An 18,521-nucleotide genomic window follows, 5' to 3' on the forward strand; every position below is an offset into this window, starting at 1 on the left:
ACATAGCCTATGACACTCTCGGGGTCCAGACGTGTGAGTGTGCAAAATTTTGTGGCTGTAGCTGCGACGATGCAGATGCCAATCCCGGACATACATACGGTACATACATACATACACACACACATTCAGCTTTATAATATATATATACATATATATATATATATATATATATATATATATATATATATATATATATATATATATATATATATATATACTAGCTGTAGTACCCAGGCATTGCCCGGGATAGTAACTGTCACTGTCTCTCTCTCCCAGTCTCTGTCTGTGTGTCTCTCTGTCTGTGTCTTTCCTTGTCTGTCTGTGTCTATGTCTCTGTCTGTCTGTTTCTATCTCTCTGTCTGTCTCTGTATCAGTCTATCTGTCTCTATCTCTGTGTCTGTCTGTCTCGCTCTCTTTCCCCGTCTGTCTCCCTCTCTCTGTGTCTGTCTCTCTCTTTCCCCATCTGTTTCTTTCCCCGTCTGTCTCTTTGCCCATCTGTCTCTTTCCCCGTCTGTCTCTTTCCCCATCTGTCTGTCTCTGTCTCTCTCTTTACCTGTCTGTCTCCCTCTCTCTTTCCCCGTCTCTCTCTTTCCCCGTCTCTCTCTTTCCCCGTCTCTCTCTTTCCCCGTCTCTCGCTTTCCCCGTCTGTCTCTTTCCCCCTCTGTCTCTGTCTCTCTGTCTGTCTCCTTCCCCGTTTGTCTCTGTCTGTCTCTTTCCCCGTTTGTCTCTGTCTTACCCAGTCTGTTTCTGTTTTTCCCCGTCTGTCTTTGTCTTTCCTCGTCTATCTCTTTCCCCATCTGTCTCTTTCCCCGTCTGTCTCTTTCCCCGTCTGTCTCTTTCCCCATCTGTCTCTTTCCCCATCTGTCTCTGTCTATCTCTGTCTGTCTCCTTCCCCGTTTGTCTCTGTCTCTGTCTTTCCCCGTCTGTCTCTCTCTTTCTCCTTCTGTCTCTTTCCCCTTCTGTCTCTTTCCCCGTCTCTCTTTCCCCCTCTGTCTCTTTCCTCATCTGTCTCTTTTCCCGACTGTCTCTTTTCCCATCTGTCTCTGTCTCTCTATTTCCCCGTCTGTCTCTCTCTCTGTCTGTCTCTCCCTGCCTGTCTCTATCTCTGTCTCTCTCTCTCTCTCTGTCTGTCTGTCTGTCTCTCTCTATCCGTCTCTCCACCGACATCATATTACCTCACACATAAGCTTCTTATACTGTGACTGTCCTTTGTTCCTATAGCAACCAATCACAGCTGCTATTAAAACCCAGTAGTTCCAGGCTCCATTTACTTTAATGGAGGCATGTTTTTTGGCGAGTAACTGTAAAGCGGGGGGTTAAACTTTCCCGTCAAAACATAGTCTGACGTTCCCTGGGTCACATGGAGTGTCTGTGCAAAATTTCGTGATTGTAAATGCGACGGTGCGGATTCCTTTAGCGGATATACACACATGCATGCACACATACATACACACATACATACATACACTCAGCTTTATATATTATATATATATATATATATATATATATATATATATATATATATATATATATATATATATATATATATATATATATATATATACACACATATAGGAGCTATGGCTGCTCTCTTCCATTCTCCCTCAGCTTCTTCAGATCAACCCACACACAGACAAAATGTCTCCTCCCATTTCCTTCCCTGCTAAACCCAGAGACTCGGTCATGTGATTCTACAATGTGGTCTGTATGCCACATATGGAAAGCTGGGCTGCTTCATTAACTTTAACAACCCCCTAATGGCAGAACATAACATGTACATCACTTTGTGCATTTATTAACCATCTCTATTGTATTACAATATCAATCTAGTAAAACTGAAGCAGCAAACTTTGAGAAAACCAAACTTTGTAGCAGTTCTAAATCAAAGTGGATTCCCCGTTATAGTGCCGGGTTTTACCTCTAGGACATTTGACTGGGGTGTCTGATTTTCCAACTTCAACATTTCTCTGTTACCCTAGGGCCAGGTTCAAGTGGACCATGTTTTCGGATTGTTGTTCATGTGCTTAATGAACAGTACACAGAACCAATAATTAATGGCTGCCCTTTGTACTCCAATGATTTTTCACATGGACCAATGGTCAATGGAAAAATCATGGAATACCCTCATCTGCTCTGTATTCTGCACCAGACTAGTACAGGTAAATAGTAGGGAGCTCCTGCACACGTCAGATATGTGGATGAGCACACAGAGGCAGTCACATCTGTGATTTTTTTTTATAAAACCTTCTGAACCCATCCTGAAGCCAATTATCCTCCCCCATGTTTTTTTTATAACACTGCTGTTCATTTGGAAAGGGGAATCTTGGACAGGTTCTCAAGTGGAATGGGATTGACTAAGGGCCCTATAGAAGGTATATAGTCAGTGTAGCGCCCCACGGGGCCTTAGAGTACTCATCACTGGGCCAGTGGTTTCTTGGGGTTGCTGTGACTGGCCTGCAGCGTTTTGAGGTCCCTTTCTGTTGTCTCCGTCCTGGCCCGTACAGCAGGCAGCTTGAACCTATCTTGCATCGAACCTCTGTCCCCATATCCAGGTACCCTCTCTGCTGCTTTGCCCCGGACACTAACGTTGGTAAAGTCTTTGATGGTACCCTCACTGGGCAGATTGTTATTAGGTGAGCCTGAAGCGTCTTCCTGAACTAGGGCTCTGTACCCCGTCGGTGCTCGGTCCAGTGAGTACTTGCACCGTACTTTCCCTGGCAGCCATACTCCTTCTTACTCAGTATGTCACTGTGCACTTTCCGTCAGCACGTCAACTTCCGACTGTCTGTCTGACTTTTCACTATCTGACAAGATGTCCTTCTTCCATCCACTCCATTGACTAGTCCCTCCTCCTCCCAGGTTTCTGACTTGACTTCCTGTCTGCTTTGTAACTTACTCTTACTCCTGCCCCCCCACACTTGCAAGGATCCAGATCATTGTTATAGTGACCTGAAGTTCCTCCAGTGCCTGGGCCTGCTAGGAACTGGCTGAGTCACTTCCTGACTTTTTAAATGAGCTATGTCAGGTGTGTGTAAACTTACCGGGTTAACCTCTTCCTGCCTGGAAAGGATATAATGATATACCCTGTAGCGACCAGTCTCAGGGGCACTACGTCAGCGCCTGTGATATACAATATATGTGATTGATTAAAGTGTCGTGAAGCAGCTCAGTCTCACTTTGCGTGTTCCTTGTAATAATGAAGTCTTGACTCTCCCAGTCTTGGAAGAAAGGAAGAAAGGTTAACAAAGTATTGTAGGGCAACTATTTAAAAGGAACCTTTTACTGGACTTTTAAAAAGCAAACATGAATATTTTCTCCAATCCACTGATTCTGGAACAGATTTTTTTCTCTTGCGTGTCCCTCAATTTTAGAGTTATGCCCACCCACCCCACATTAATAATGGTGCAAATAATCCCTTCAACCAACTGAGTGTATACCACAGAACTCCTCTGTGGGCGAGGCCATGTTTAAATTGGCCAGCATCAGGGGAGAAAAACACAAACGCTCGCAGAGACATTCTATGGTATCCGCCCAGTTGGTAAAAAGAAATATCTGCATATTTATTACCAGGAGCATAACTTTGGAATGGATTGGCACAAAGGAAAAAAAAACAAACACTTTTCCAAAATCAGCAGAGCAGTGGCAAACTTCATTGTTTTCTGTGGCAGTGGACATGGTTGTCCTCTAGAGCAGAAATGTGTATTTCATCAAGCTCACCATATTAACTTCTAATCAGAAGACCCCATTCTCTTGTATATGCTAACATTGACTGAGTTAAAAAACTAATAATTTTGTAGATTTTGGAAAAATGTTTAATATATTATTTTTCAAAGGGCAACAAACGAACTTCATTTTGCAGGATCAAGTCCAGAAGTCCATCTTTGTGCCGCCTCCTGATGTTCCTAAAGAGCCCAATCTGTGGGAGCTGGTTCCTGAAGAATTCAGAAATTACAACCTGGACACATTGCTCCGGAACAGGATGGAGCTGCAGCACTTCCTCTCCTTTCTGGATGAGCATTTTGCCAGGTAAATGTTAAAATTTAGAAAAGCGAAGTCTGAAATTCACCGATCTGACCCTGATTTGACAATTATTTAACTATTTTTTACTTTAATGGTAGCAGTAGCATCAGGGCCTTGGTGCTTAAGGGGTACTTTACATGTTGCAACATCGCTAGCACTTGCTAGCGATGTCCAGCGCGATAGCACCCGCCCCCATCGTACATGCGATATGTGGTGATTGCTGCTGTAGCGAACATTATCGCTACGGTAGCTTCACACGCACATACCTGCTCGGCGACGTCGCTGTGACTGACGAAAAATCCCTCCTTCAAGGGGGAGGTGCGTTCGGCGTCACCGCAACATCACTAATCGGCCGGCCAATAGTAGCGGAGGTGCGGAGATGAGCGGGACATAACATGCCGCCCACCTTCTCCCTTCCGCATTGCCGTCAGGACGCAGGTAAGGAGATGTTTGCCGCTCCTGCGGGTTTACACACAGCGATGTGTGGAGGTGCAGGAGTGACAAACAACATCGTATCTGCGGTCGCATCGACATTATGGAAATGAACGACGTTACACAGATCAGCGAGATTTACGCTTCTGTGCTCGTTCATTGTTCCACCTAGGATTTACACGCTGCGATGTCGCTACCGGCGCCGGATGTGCGTCACTAACGACGTGACCCCGACGATATATCGGTAGCGATGTCGCAATGTGTAAAGTACCCCTAAGGGTATGTGCCCACAATGCGTTTTTACATGCTTTTCAGCAGCGTTTCTAACTGCACATTTTTAATGGCAAAATGCATGCGTTTTGATTTCCAAGCAAAGTTTAAGAGAAATATGGATTTCTTGTGCGCACTTTGCTGTTCAAAACGCTGCGTTTAATTTGCATAATTTTGGGTAAAAACTCAGCGTTCAAAGAAGCAGCATGTCAATTGTTTTTGCCATTTGGGCTGCATTTTGATAACATTGATTCAATGAGAAGTTGCCAATAACAAGCAACATCAAAATTCCAGTGTTTTACCTGCTTTTTAGCTGCTTAAAATATGCGTTTTGGACATCAAAATAATGGAATGATATGTCCCTTTACACACACACATAGTCCGACAATTAAATTATTGCAAAATATTAATTTATTGTTAATTTAGCCATAATTAGTATAAAACCGCTATAATTATATTAAATTTAACTAATTTCGTTAAGATTTCAAACATTATATTTATTTTCTTTTTTCCCCCCTTTTTTCATAGTGTTTGTATGTTAAAACTTTATTTAGTGGTGTCTTTGTAATCAAAACGCATCTGACTTTAAGCAATGGAAACGCAGGTAAAAAGCGCTAAAACGCGGCCAAAACGCAGTAAAAACGCACGCGTATTTATCACGTTTTTGTAATCACAAGCAACTTTGGCAAAAACCAGCAATGGAAACGCTACAGGGCTCATGCTGGCAGGAGCAGCATCTAACAGCCTCAAAGCAGTGCTTACAAGCTCTGTAGGACCGAGCTTGTAGGCACTGCATATATTCAACCACCAGTCCTAGACAATGCTGGCAGGAGCAGCATCTAACAGCCTCAAAGCAGTGCTTACAAGATCAGTAGGATTGAGCTTGTAAGCACTGCGTATATTCAGCCACCACTCCTAGAAAATGCTGGCAGGAGCAGTATCTAACAGCCCCAAAGCAGAGCTTACCAGATCATTAGCATTGAGCTTATAAGCACTGCGTATATTCAACCACCAGTCCTAGACAATGCTGGCAGGAGCAGCATCTAACAGCCTCAAAGCAGTGCTTACAAGATCAGTAGGAATGAGCTTGTAAGCACTGTGTATATTCAGCCACCACTCCTAGACAATGCTGGCAGAAGCAGCATCTAACAGCCTCAAAGCAGTGCTTACAAGATCAGTAGGAACGAGCTTGTAAGCACTGTGTATACATATTCTGCCACCACTCCTAGACAGTGGTGGCCAATCCTCTGGACAATGAGCAGCAAGCAATAAAATACTAAAAAAAACTTTAATAAACAATGTATTGCAAAATTGCTTGTTTGTACAAGAAATCTTCTAATATACCCATCTAAGAAAATGAGAATAATCCTTTATGTCTTGTATTGAGAAACCTTTATTGTTATGAACCCCAGATCTCATATATGTAACTGCAGTTATTGATGCTCTTATCTGTGATACATTATTATTTACTTACGTATGTTTTGACCTTACTTTCTACCTTCACAAGAGACCGGCAATGGACATTATTCCAATGTATTTCTTTTGTAATAGACATTTATTTTCTTTGCAGCTTTGCCAGTTTACCGAGACCCATAAATCATTCTTACATTTTTTGTGTGTGTTATAACATGAAGCTTGTCATACTAAAGTGCCCAGAAAATTAGAATTGCTGAAACATGTAACGGGACATTACATTGCTCAATAAGAATTAATAACAAGCCTGCTAATTCCCCAAAACCCATTTTATCATTGTCGTACAGAATAAAAACATCTGCCCCTAGGCCCGAGTAATGGAGTCAGTGCCAGGATGTTAATTGGCAGCCGTGTGCTACATTAACCCCGTGTAGGGTCCGCACAGCCGACATAGGATAGGGCTGGAAACGAGTACAATGTTAAGTTGGATTCTTTGGCGGAAGATATCTGATCTGCATTTTCCACTCTTTGGTGCTAATATGTAACATTTCTCATGGAGTAATAGGACAAACTGTCTTACTGATGGATCCGACACCAAAGCACAATGTACCGCAGTCACAGCCATGGGAGACATCTCATTACTATAATTAGAGCAGTATTAATGCTGGGTTCACATAAAACGACAACGAAGTCGCTGTTACGTCACCATTTCCTGTGACTAACAGCTACCTTACATGATCGCTAGTAGGCTGTCAAACATGTAATTTTAAGCAGCGACGGAGCAGCGATCATAGCGACCTCGACGGTCGTTAGGACGTGTCACACGCGTCGCTGTGCGACGACTCAGACCTTGATAGAGGCGTGGTGTTTACCCCTAGACATGTTTTGCGTTGCCTCTTTTCACGCCCCTCTGTTCCGATTGGTGATCGCTACAGCGCCTTTGCGTTGCCTTTTTCATGCCCCTGTGTTCCGATTGGTGATCACTACAGCGGCACCTGATTGGGTGACCGTGCCAAACAAAGGAATACACAAAAAAGAACGACACACTAGCGACACCAGACAGAGACTCTACTACGTGGAACAAAGAATGGAACTTAAAGAATGAAATCACTGTAACGCCTTCGGCAAGTTACCCAATTGGAACGCTATTATGACCACCAATCGGAGTCGTGGGGGGCAATGTAAAATACACCGCAAAAACACGCCCTTGTCCTGCCTTCAGTCCTACGTCACTGCCTTCAAAGTCGTTGCGACCGTTTCTACTGCGGTGTCAAACACAAGGATGCATGTGGCGTAGCGGGATAGCAGCGATCAAAAAATGACCTGGAATATTCAAAAGCGAGCAGCGATCTCGCAGTAGGGGTCTGATGGCGACTTAGCAGCGATGTCGTTGTCGTCGTCGCTGTGTGTGACACCACCATAAGACACATGCTGCCATTTTAAGGGAAATCATTAATCACCAGGCGGTGATCTGGGACTGCAACTTATCAGGTTATTAAAACTTAGGAAGAAGTTAAAAAGTAACTTTTTAAAAATGATTTTGCCTCCTTGCAACCCCCCACCTATTTGCTGCACCAAAACTCAACAGGTGATCTATCAATCTTACGGTTCGTGCAGTTTTGGTCTAAGAGCTATAAAAATCGGATCGTAGTCAGACCAATGTTATTCAATGATTTCCGTTTTAATCGCAACGTTCATGATTTGCCTCCAATCAGATAGAACTTGGCCTTTAAAGTCTATGGGTCCATGGGAAAAAAAATTGGACCTGACTTCGATGACATCCAAGTGCAGTTCGATTTTCACTGACTGACACAATGGAGGTGAGAAACATTTTTTTCAATTGTCCACCTCCAAGAAAAAAGATTCCACTCTGATCAGAGTCTGATTAGCATAACCGGAGCGTTTTTCAGGGATGGTGAAAATACGGTCATGTGAACCTATCCTTAGTCTCTGCTGAGCTGTGATTGGCAGCTTCTGACAGGAAGAGAGGGGCGGAAGCTCACACCCTCAAAGAAGATGGAAGAAATGCCCAGTTGGACTACAAGTAGAGATTTCACATATTGCGCTAGAAGAAAACCCCAAATGTGAATATCTCAGCAATAGAATGACATAATATGAAATGAAAGAGAGCCTTAAGGTGGCTTTACACGCTACGATATCGTTAATGTTTTATCGTTGGGGTCACGTTGTTAGTGACGCACATCCGGCGTCATTAACGATATCGCAGCGTGTGACACTGTCCAGCGACCTTAAGCGACCTCAAAAATGGTGAAAATCGTTCACCATGGAGAGGTTGTCCCAAAGTCAAAAATCGGTAAGGGTTGTTTATCCATGTTGTTCATCGCTCATGCGGCAGCACACATCGCTATGTGTGACACCGCAGGAGCGAGGAACGTCTCTTTACCTGCCGCCGGCCACAATGCGGAAGGAAGGAGGTGGGTGGGATGTTACGTCCCGATCATCTCCGCCCCTCCACTTTGATTGGCTGGCCGCTTAGTGATGTTGTGGTGACGTCGCTGTGATGCCGAACGTCCCTCCCCCTTGAAGGAGGGATTGTTCGGCAGTCACAGCGCCGACGCCGACCAGGTAAGTACGTGTGACGCTGCCGTAGCGATAATGTTCGCTACGGCAGCGATCACAAACAATCGCATGCGCGACGGGGCGGGTACTTACACGCTCAATATCGCTAGAAATTGCTAGCGATATCGCTACCGTGTAAAGCCCCCTTTAGAATCCGGTGACATTAGAGATTTTTTTACAGGGTATTGAATTAAATTTTTTTCAGCAAGCAGAGATTTTACATATTGCACTCCCAAAAAAAGTGAATATTTCTGCAATGGAATGACAGAGTGCGAAACAGAAATAAGTTTCACAATCAGTGGAATTCAGAGATTTTTTTAAAAGGATATTGAATTCAATATTTTGAGCAAGCAGAGATTTCACATATTGTGCTTCAGAAAAATAAAAACAAATGTGAATATCTCTGCAATAGAGCGACGGAGCACAAAACGGAAAAGAGCTGCAGAATCAGGGGAACTCAGGGACCTGTCTAAGATTCTGCATTTTTGAGCAAGTGACAGGTCTCATTTAAAGGTGATTGCGTATACAATATTCACCTATTAAAATTATTCTTTTCAACAGCTATTGGCCTTGCATATCAGATTACGGTAGATAACATTAGATCTAATATAGAGAGATGGTCGTAAGTTCTTTTATAGAATTAAAATTTCATTTTGTTTGTACGCCTTTATCACATATTTGTGTTGTCTTTCAGTCCTACATAACAGTTTTTTGTTTTCCATTTTCTTGCATACAAGTCGTTACAGTGTTTTCTCTGCTCTTTTCACATGGTTCATGGTCAGTCTATTCACAATACTTTGTTACTTTGTAGCATGGATCTCAGATGCTGGTTGGATCTTGAGCATCTCAGAAGAGGTTCGCACAAAAATAAGGAGGAGAGGCTAGAAGCATCTAAGGATATAAAGGACAAATATTTAAATAAAAAATATTTCTTTGGACCTAACAGTCCGGCTACAAGTGATCAGCAGGAGCAGGTGAGACATGGGGCAAAAAAAAATAAAAATAATTCAGACTTTCCTCTTGTCAAATACTAATTATAATTTTCGGTGTAATATTGCACAGTGTTTTATTTGTTAGAGCAGAAGTTTGTGCTTTGGAGCTGCTCTTCCTATTGACTAGGAACAAGATGATTGACAAGAAAATTTTTAATGTTTTTACATGGAGCAGACGAAATGAGAAAAATGTGTAAAATGAGTATAAAACTTGGCCCTGGCACCAATAAATTAAGAAATGCATGTCTTATTTCACAGGTCATGATGATGGCAGGAGGCTGGGGAAAGCTTCTACATGATCGTCTGCCATTAGTCGTCATCACCGAGATACAGAAATATGTCCGTATGAGGATAGAGCGGAAATGGCTACCTATGTTTCTAGCAACTGAAGAATTTACAGAACGCAGGAAACTTAAAGTAAGATCTGAATTCTATTCTTTGTTATTGAGACATGAATTTATTAGTCAACCTTTTAAGATTAATTAGGAAAAGTGGCTTAGTGGTTTGGTTTTTTTTTTACTCCTACTGATGCTCATATATACAGTAGACTAAACATTTTAAAACCTAACCACATTAAAAAGGAAAAGAGACAAATAGAAAAATTGGGAAACACACACTCCTTCACCCATATTTTTTCCCGTTATGTGCTTACTCACTCAGCCTGCTGTTTGAGGTAGCACACAGGGACGCTTTAATTTAATAGAGTCCAACCGGTTTATTAAAACGCACAAAAACTGCTCTTCAATGAAATCACAGTTGCCTTCCTTCAGCTTACAAAACATCACACAGTTTTCAGTCTGTTTAATCTGAAGTATGCCCTCACAGGTTTGCATACACTTCTACTCAGAAGTATCTCAGTGGAGTGATCTCAGCCTCCACTTACTGATCCCGGTCAGTATACACACCCCTCTCCAGAGGTTCCTTCCGGAGATATCACAAACCTCCATACACTAAACCCCGGTCAGAAGAAGCGAACCCTCTCTTTCAGAGGATTCCTTCCAGAGGCGTCACAACCTCTGCACATGCTCCCGGTCAGGACAAGCTATTCCCCTCTCTCTGAGGATTCCTTCCTGGAGACAACTCAACCTCCCCACATTGACCAAACAATTAGTCTTCATTTTGACACAAAGGACACACCCATGGATAAAGGTATGTGGATATCCAGACCTATCCGTCTCTCCAGCTATCCGTAAAACCTGTCCCTGGAATGCCCCAATAAGCCTTGTGGCACTATAAATACCAGAGCGGACATCCACGTTTACACCACCTCCATGATACATACCTACTGCCATATTACACCCCATACAACCTTATAGTTTTTTGCTTCTAGCCATGGTAGGTATTCAGTAAGAGCCTACAGTACATTTAGGTCAATTCATCCTAAAAAGGCTTTTACCAATATCTTACCCCCCAGAAGTTTTTCTCAACTTCTATCTTCAGTACTGCATCACTACCCTGCCTCCCAGGCTTCTGCTTGACAGGATGTAGTGCGCCTGGGATGACTGAAAGTTTGGACCAGAGGCATGGTTGAGCCACTGGCCCAAAGTACACGCTCTCTCATGCAGCATCGGAGGAGTGCAATGCTACTCCAGCAATCCAATGACTATAGTCAGGAAGATATTCATCCCAAAAATCACTTATACAAAAGTTGAGCTCAGGGATACAAACCGAACATTAACCTCAAAATATTCCATAAACATGATATGATAAATAATTGATTTTTATTGATTAAAAACTATACACACACATTTTTAAAAACAAAAGCATAGACCAGACAGATGAGGGAAAGAGTATATATATATATATATATGTATATATATATATATATATATATATATATATATATATAAAAAGGATGGCATTAAAAAGTAACAATGGTCCAATATCTCTTCAATTAATCAGCAAGGGATGCTATTCATAAATAATATTAACCACTCATGTACTGTAGAAGGTTAGATAATAAAGCAGAAGCCGCACCAACACTTCATAATGCAAGTCAAATATATATGGTATACGATAAAGTGCAAGGTGCAGAGAAAAATATAGCAGCATAAACAGATCATGAGGTAGTACAGGAAATAGCAGCAAATAGACCAGTGCAGAGATCAATTAAGCCAGTGGTCAAGTTATAAGTGCTTATTCATTATGTTTAGCAGCTGATAAGCTGTAAATAATTAATTAGATAATAAATCAAACCGCACCATCACTTCATAATAAAGATAAATTATATACGGCATACATTAAAGTGCTAGGTGCAAAAGCATACAGCAGCATATACAGATCATGAGGTAGTGAAAGAATAGCAGCAATTAAACCAGTGCAGAGATAACCAAAAATTGTTCAAGCCATATCCAAAAGGTAGTAGCCAGCCCTCACCAACAGCTTCTGCTTTATTATCTAACCTTCTACATGAGTGGTTAATATTATTTATGAATAGCATCCCTTGCTGATTAATTGAAGAGATATTGTACCATTGTTATTTTTTAAAGCCATCCTTTAATATACATCTATGCCCTTTCCCTCATCTGTCTGGTCTATGTTTTTGTTTTTAAAAATGTGTGTGTATAGTTTTTAATCAATAAAAATCAATTATTTATCATATCATGTTTATGGAATATTTTGAGGTTAATACTCCAGCAATCCAGCCTGCATCAGATAAGCGCTTTCATGCTCCATAACATTGAGCTCAGAAGTGCTGCACTCTTTGCCTCCGAGACCACTGGAGCTATACCAGGTACCGGTAATTTAGGCAATAAGCAGTAAACTATAACATTACAAATCCCTTTGTTCTTGAGAATGGTGCATATTTTTAATAAGAAGTAATTGTTTTTACATGCACTTTGCAATTTTACCCATTTATTAGCTTGAGACAAGCCCTTTAACACAAACCTGAAATACAGGCTGTAGACAGGGGTTATATCATACAAATATATACATGCATGTCTATTAACCAAAGGTTAATTTCCACTGTCCCGTAACATTTGTTTTTTCGGCAGAACCCATTGATATTGGCGGGTTCGGCCGCTCGCTATTAGTCTAGTGTGTATGGGGGCTTTAACAGGTTAAACTGTAAATATTTACTTGCTTTATGTGTTTTTCCTTCAGTCACAGATGAAAGATGTGGTGGAAGATGTCCTATTCCAAACAAATAAGAAGAAATTGGGAGTGTGGAAGGTAAATATACTTGATTTCTGGCCCTCTCCATTCAGTTGCGTCTGGCCCCTTGGATACTCTGTAGGACATACTTGCTTGCTATGCTTCCCTGTTTTCCACAGCTTCTTTCAATTGCTTGATGTTCATTCCTGTGTCCTTCATGATGGTGTGAAGCCAATGGACCTTCACTTTTCCGTTTCCTTTTACTAATGACCATTCCGAATAGCATTTCCCTTTCTCATAAATTTCCTCTCATCACATGTCCAAAATGGGTCAACTTCTGTCTGATGATCTTGAGATATATATATACTGTATATATATATCATTGAAGGGAGGAAGGGGTAGAAACAAATCCAGCACTGATGTCCAGAAAAAATTATTTTGTGACATTTGCCTATGATTAAGGAGTATTTTCTCTGAAACGCGTAAGGCGTAATCAGGGCTTTTGGAAGGATTGATCCATTCTAATTTTTATGATGAATTTGAAATAAAGAAAAATAATTTTTTATGGACATCAGTGCTGGATTTGTTTCTACCCCTTCCCCCCTTCAATGATAGCTATACCTGTGGAAGCCAACCACAGTTACCGTGCACTGGCCCAAATGACATCTAGATCTACAGATTGGTGAGCTGGAATGTTTACTTTTCTTGTGTTTTTCTACTGTGTATAAGTGTATATATATATATATATATATATATATATATATTTATATTTACATTTTATTTTATCTATACAATTTGTTATATTGTATTTTTATTTTTGAAAGATTACTCATTTTCTTCTATCTATGACAGCTATGTATAAAAGATTACTCATTGTATTCTGTTTGTGACAACTTTGTATAGATTACTGATTTTCTAATATCTGTGACAGCTACAGTTGAAGCCAGAAGTTTACATATCTAAAAAGACACATCTGCAGGTTTTTCTCACTTTCTGACATGAAATCAGAATAAACCTTTCCCATTTTAAGTCAATTAGGAGCCAAAATTATTTATATTTACCAAATGCCAGAATAATGAGAGAATGATTTAAGGCATTTTTATTACTTTCTGCAGTCAAAAGTTTACATACATTTCATTAGTATTTGGTACCATTGCCCTTAAACTGTATGACTTGGGACAAATGTTTTGGATCTCCTTCCAGAAGCTTCTCACAATAGTTGGTAGGAATTTGGGCCCATTCCTCCTGTCAGAACAGGTGTACCTGAGCCATGTTCGTAGGTCGCCTTGCTCGTTCCGGCCTTTTCATCTTTGCCCATAAATTTTCAATAGGATTGAGATCGGGGCTTTGTGATGGCCGCTCCAAAACATTGACTTTATTATCCTTAAGCCACTTTGTAACCAGTTTGGCAGTATGCTTTGGGCCACTGTCCATTTGGAAGACCCATTTCCGCCCAAGCTTTAAGTTCCTCTCTGATGTCTTGAGATGTTGCTTCAGTATTGCCACAAACTCTTCTTTCGTCATGATGATATCTATTTTGTGAAGTGCACCAGTGCCTCCTGCAGCAAACCCCAAAACATGATGCTGCCACCACGTGTTTCACAGTTGGGATGGTGTTCTTAAGCTTCAAAGCTTCTCTCTTTTTCCTCCAAACGTAACAATGATCATTATGGCCAAACAGTAAAATTTTAGTTTCATTAGACCATAGGACATGTCTCCAAAAATTAAGGTCTTTGTTCCTGTGTGCATTTGCAAACATTAAACTGGCTTTTTTTATCTTTCTTTTTGAGTAATGGCTTCTTCCTGGGAAAGTGGACTTTCACCCAATTTTGGTACAGTACTCTTTTTCACAATCTTACCAGCTTCCGCCAGCATTTTCACAAGGTTTTTTGCTTTTGTTCTTTGATTGATATGCACATGACTGACCAAAGCAGGTTCATCTCTGGTACACAGAACCCGTCTCCTTCCTGAGCGATATGATGGCTGGATATTCCCATCTTGAATGTACTTGTATATCATTTTTTGTACAGATGAATGAGGCACCTTTAGGTATCTGGAAATTGCATCCAAGGATGAACGAGACTTGTGCAACTCCACAAGTCTCTTCCTGATATCTTGGCTGATTTCTTTTGATTTCTTTGTGTTTCTTTAGATAGTGTATGTAAATTTCTGGTTTTAACTGTATATATAGGAAATTACATATTTTCTTCTATCTGTGACAGCTGTAATACAAAAGATTACTCATTGCCTTCTATTTGTGACTGCTTTGTATAGATTATTCATTTTTTTCTATTTGTGACAGCTATGTATAAGAGACTACTCAGTCTTTCCTATTTATGATAGCTATATATAGGAGATTAGTAATTTGGATTTTTCTCTTCAGCAATTGGACAGCAAATGGATTACTTCCTCCAAAGAAATCATAGCTTTTCGCAAAGCATTACTGAATTTGGTTACGGCCAGCCAATTTCAGCGGTTTGTATCGTTAAAGGGGGATTTTCTTGAAAATGGACTGCTCTTCTGGCAAGAGGTGCAGAAGTATAAGGTAAGAGGGAACCAATTGTTTTATTATCATAGACATAACCCAAGAAGGATCTTAGAGGTGGGTTGGTGGGGCATATACTCTGGGTGCAGGGAACCAAGGGAAGCACCGACAAGCCACTTTGCCTTAGCCAGTGTATTTAGATTCCAATCTGCTAGCTAATTTTTTGTCTCAAGTAACGAAAAGCCTAGATATAACTCATTCATTGTTCTCAATTTTCTTATAGGCAGTATTTTGGTCAGTGTATTGCAGCAATATTTGTAACTGATTAGTGGGTTTAAAATGAGCAATTAGATGTTTATCATATTTGCACCGGGCATTCTTGGCTCCTTGGCTCAGCATCGCTCAGTCTCGTTGTGGCATGTGCCACCCCACAATATCGTGATGTTGCAGGACCTTGTAAGTGCAAGAGGCGCCAAGGATTCCGAGTACAAAGGTGAAGACCGGCTACTACAAATTGCTCCTCTTTACATTATACATCTTTTTTTCTGTTACGCATCCTTTAGGAATTGTGCCACTCGCACTGCGATGAGTCTACAATTCAGAACAAGATCACAGCTATCATCAACTGTTTCATCAACTCCTCCATCCCTCCAGCTCTGCAGATAGACATTCCTCCAGAGCAAGCCGAAAAAATTATAGAGCGACGTCGGGATCTTGGCCCATATGTCTTTCGGGAAGCAGAGGTCAGCGGAAGCAGATGAATACATTAGAAAACATGAGTTACAGTTGCTGTCCCATATATACACCAACCTCATATTGTGGCATCCCTGGCGCCAGCTAATCAGGGGGAGTCTTATGTGTTAAATCTGACTTTTAATGATGAGTACTCACAATTCCCAGTCGTTCACTGACACACTTGGCTTCTACCGGTAGAGGGGTGATAAGACGGGGGGTTTATTTACCCTAAATACCATAGTAAGCCCACAAAAGGGGTTTAATTCATCCTTTAAAGGGAATTTGCTACCAGGTTTTCTCTAAATAAACTTAATCCAACACTTTTAAGTCTTCTTGAAAAGCACTCCACCAACCCATTCATATGTGCCCAGCTCACCCACATATCTAAGAAAATACTTTTTCTTATCCTTCCGCACCATATGCTAATCGGTCCAATCCCACCTCTAGTCGGTGCTCGCCGCCTCCTATCTCTCCGCAATCGCTGGCCTTCCTGACTGACAGCACCTACATTATCCATATAGCTTGCTGTATCAGAGCAGCTCATGTTCTCTACAGTGCCAGCATGTGAGTAGAACAGACTGTAGATGAGCTAGGAGATAGCAGCCATGTCAATCATGGTAGGAGGATGGTGATTGTGAGGAATGAGGAGGCGCTGAGTACAGACCAGTAACACCCATCAGACCAGAAAGTGCTGAATACCATTTGTCTCAGGAGGATAATGTATCAGATGTCATTGGCCTCAATGACTAAGACAAGACTGCCATTGCAAGCTCCCCAGAGACTGACACATCATTGATGCAGCCTGTGTAGCCACACATGGGTCCAGAAGCTTGGGGGGTCCATTTCTGCCCCCAAAGCAGGTAGAATTGTGAATTTTGATGAGCTCTTGGGCTGCAAAGGGCCCATATATTGTTCATGCATAGGGGCCCTTTTCTGTCTGTTTCCACCTGGCTCCCAACCCTTCCCCAAGAGCAGATTGAGTGTAATGACCAGACCGCGGCTTACCTCCTTCTTCCTGCTGAGAACTCATCCGACTGTGCTCATGTAGGGGGATCGGCAGAATTAGCCATTGGCTGGCCCAACATTCTACTGATGGTGGTCTATTGCATATGGCCGGCTAAAATCTGGCAACCTTTTGCAACTGGCCAAAAGACAAATAGATAATAATAACTGTGAATTTATCTGTATATCTAGATGACAATTTTCAGCATACTGTTCAAGTTTTGGCCCGAGTTCTGTGAATTCCGGAATCGCCTGACAGATGAGAAGATTGTGCCTCACCTGGAGAGGAAGAAGGCAAAGAAAACAGAGCAGATGAAGCAGAAGATGAGAGAACAAGAGAAACTTGCCAAGGTGGGAAAATCTACTTCTAATACGTAGAATGACAAAATATAGCGATGCCTGGAAAGAGCCACGTCCTTTGGAGAAAACCACACTTTCTGAAAAAAATCTATCATACATCTGCCTGCGGATTTGTGACAGGTTTAATCCTTTTAAATTGAAATAGGGAAAATCTGCAATAGAAATTGACACACTGCGTATTTTAAAATTTCTACCATGGGTCACTTTTCATGCATGTGGATGAGATTTGTTATACTTTCATCCACATTGGTGCAAATTTTTCATTGTCGAATTAGGGCAAAAAAATTGCAGTTTTTGTCATGTGTTAACATACCCTTATGATACTAAATCACTGGAATTTTCTAGACTGACTTTTACCTTCAGAGAATTATTGTTATTTTTTTATGTCTATGAATCAGAACTTTAGCCTCTTCTTTGCTTTTCTGTCTTATAATTGATTTATGTGAACTTCTTGTTGATCTGGAATGAACATGTGGAATACTTTATAGTACTGTGGATGATTAATACAACTAGAATCTCTCATTATATGAGCAATCGAAGACTTGTCTATATTAACTTTTAAGGAGATTAGGTACAGATTAAATTAAAAGGGTATTATAAAGTTCTTCAATTGCTTTCAGTAGTTAGCATGAAATTAAGCAAGTTTACCATTGACTTGCTTTTTCTATGTGTTTGCTTTCTCCGGCAATGAGAGCTTTTATCTTTTATAGTGTACAGGTGATTGCTTTTATCTTTTATAGTGTACAGTTGGTTTCCATGAAGGTTAACCTTCAGACCCTGCCCAAGAGTGCGCAGTAGTTTCATGTTTCATGTGTAAATACAGTGACAATAGTGGAGACTCAGAACAAACTGCTGATAGCTACTGTAAAAGAGTTATAACAGAACTTATACTGAGCTTTATAGTTCTACTAATACTACAGTTCTAGTATTCACTAGAGCTGTCACTCAAGGTGATGTGCCCACTCTGTTCGAAACCAGAAGTTAGGAGTTAGCAGAGTTGTATGCTGCTCGAGGCCACTTGAGAATACCCATTTGAGGCCGCATACAGATTAGACTAACATTTGTTGAACCTGCTAATATAGACAGGGTTGGCTATAATTCTAATGTATATGAGGGGCCTTCAACACTTTAGACCA

General features: G+C 41.1%; 1 protein-coding gene across 3 annotated transcripts in view; it reads left to right on the plus strand.

The window, feature by feature from the left end:
- The window catches only part of RGS22 (regulator of G protein signaling 22), a 154,638-nt gene that overhangs the window by 121,578 nt on the left and 14,539 nt on the right, over nt 1-18,521 (plus strand). For all 3 annotated transcript variants that reach the window (XM_075316243.1, XM_075316244.1, XM_075316245.1), the window contains exons 17-23: nt 3,860-4,026; nt 9,527-9,689; nt 9,966-10,124; nt 12,813-12,881; nt 15,187-15,348; nt 15,852-16,031; nt 17,218-17,376. In XM_075316243.1, the coding sequence (XP_075172358.1) occupies nt 3,860-4,026; nt 9,527-9,689; nt 9,966-10,124; nt 12,813-12,881; nt 15,187-15,348; nt 15,852-16,031; nt 17,218-17,376 (1,059 nt within the window). The remainder of the gene's footprint in view (nt 1-3,859; nt 4,027-9,526; nt 9,690-9,965; nt 10,125-12,812; nt 12,882-15,186; nt 15,349-15,851; nt 16,032-17,217; nt 17,377-18,521) is intronic.

Source organism: Anomaloglossus baeobatrachus, chromosome 6, assembly GCF_048569485.1.
Source record: "Anomaloglossus baeobatrachus isolate aAnoBae1 chromosome 6, aAnoBae1.hap1, whole genome shotgun sequence".
Classification (NCBI taxonomy): domain Eukaryota; kingdom Metazoa; phylum Chordata; class Amphibia; order Anura; family Aromobatidae; genus Anomaloglossus; species Anomaloglossus baeobatrachus.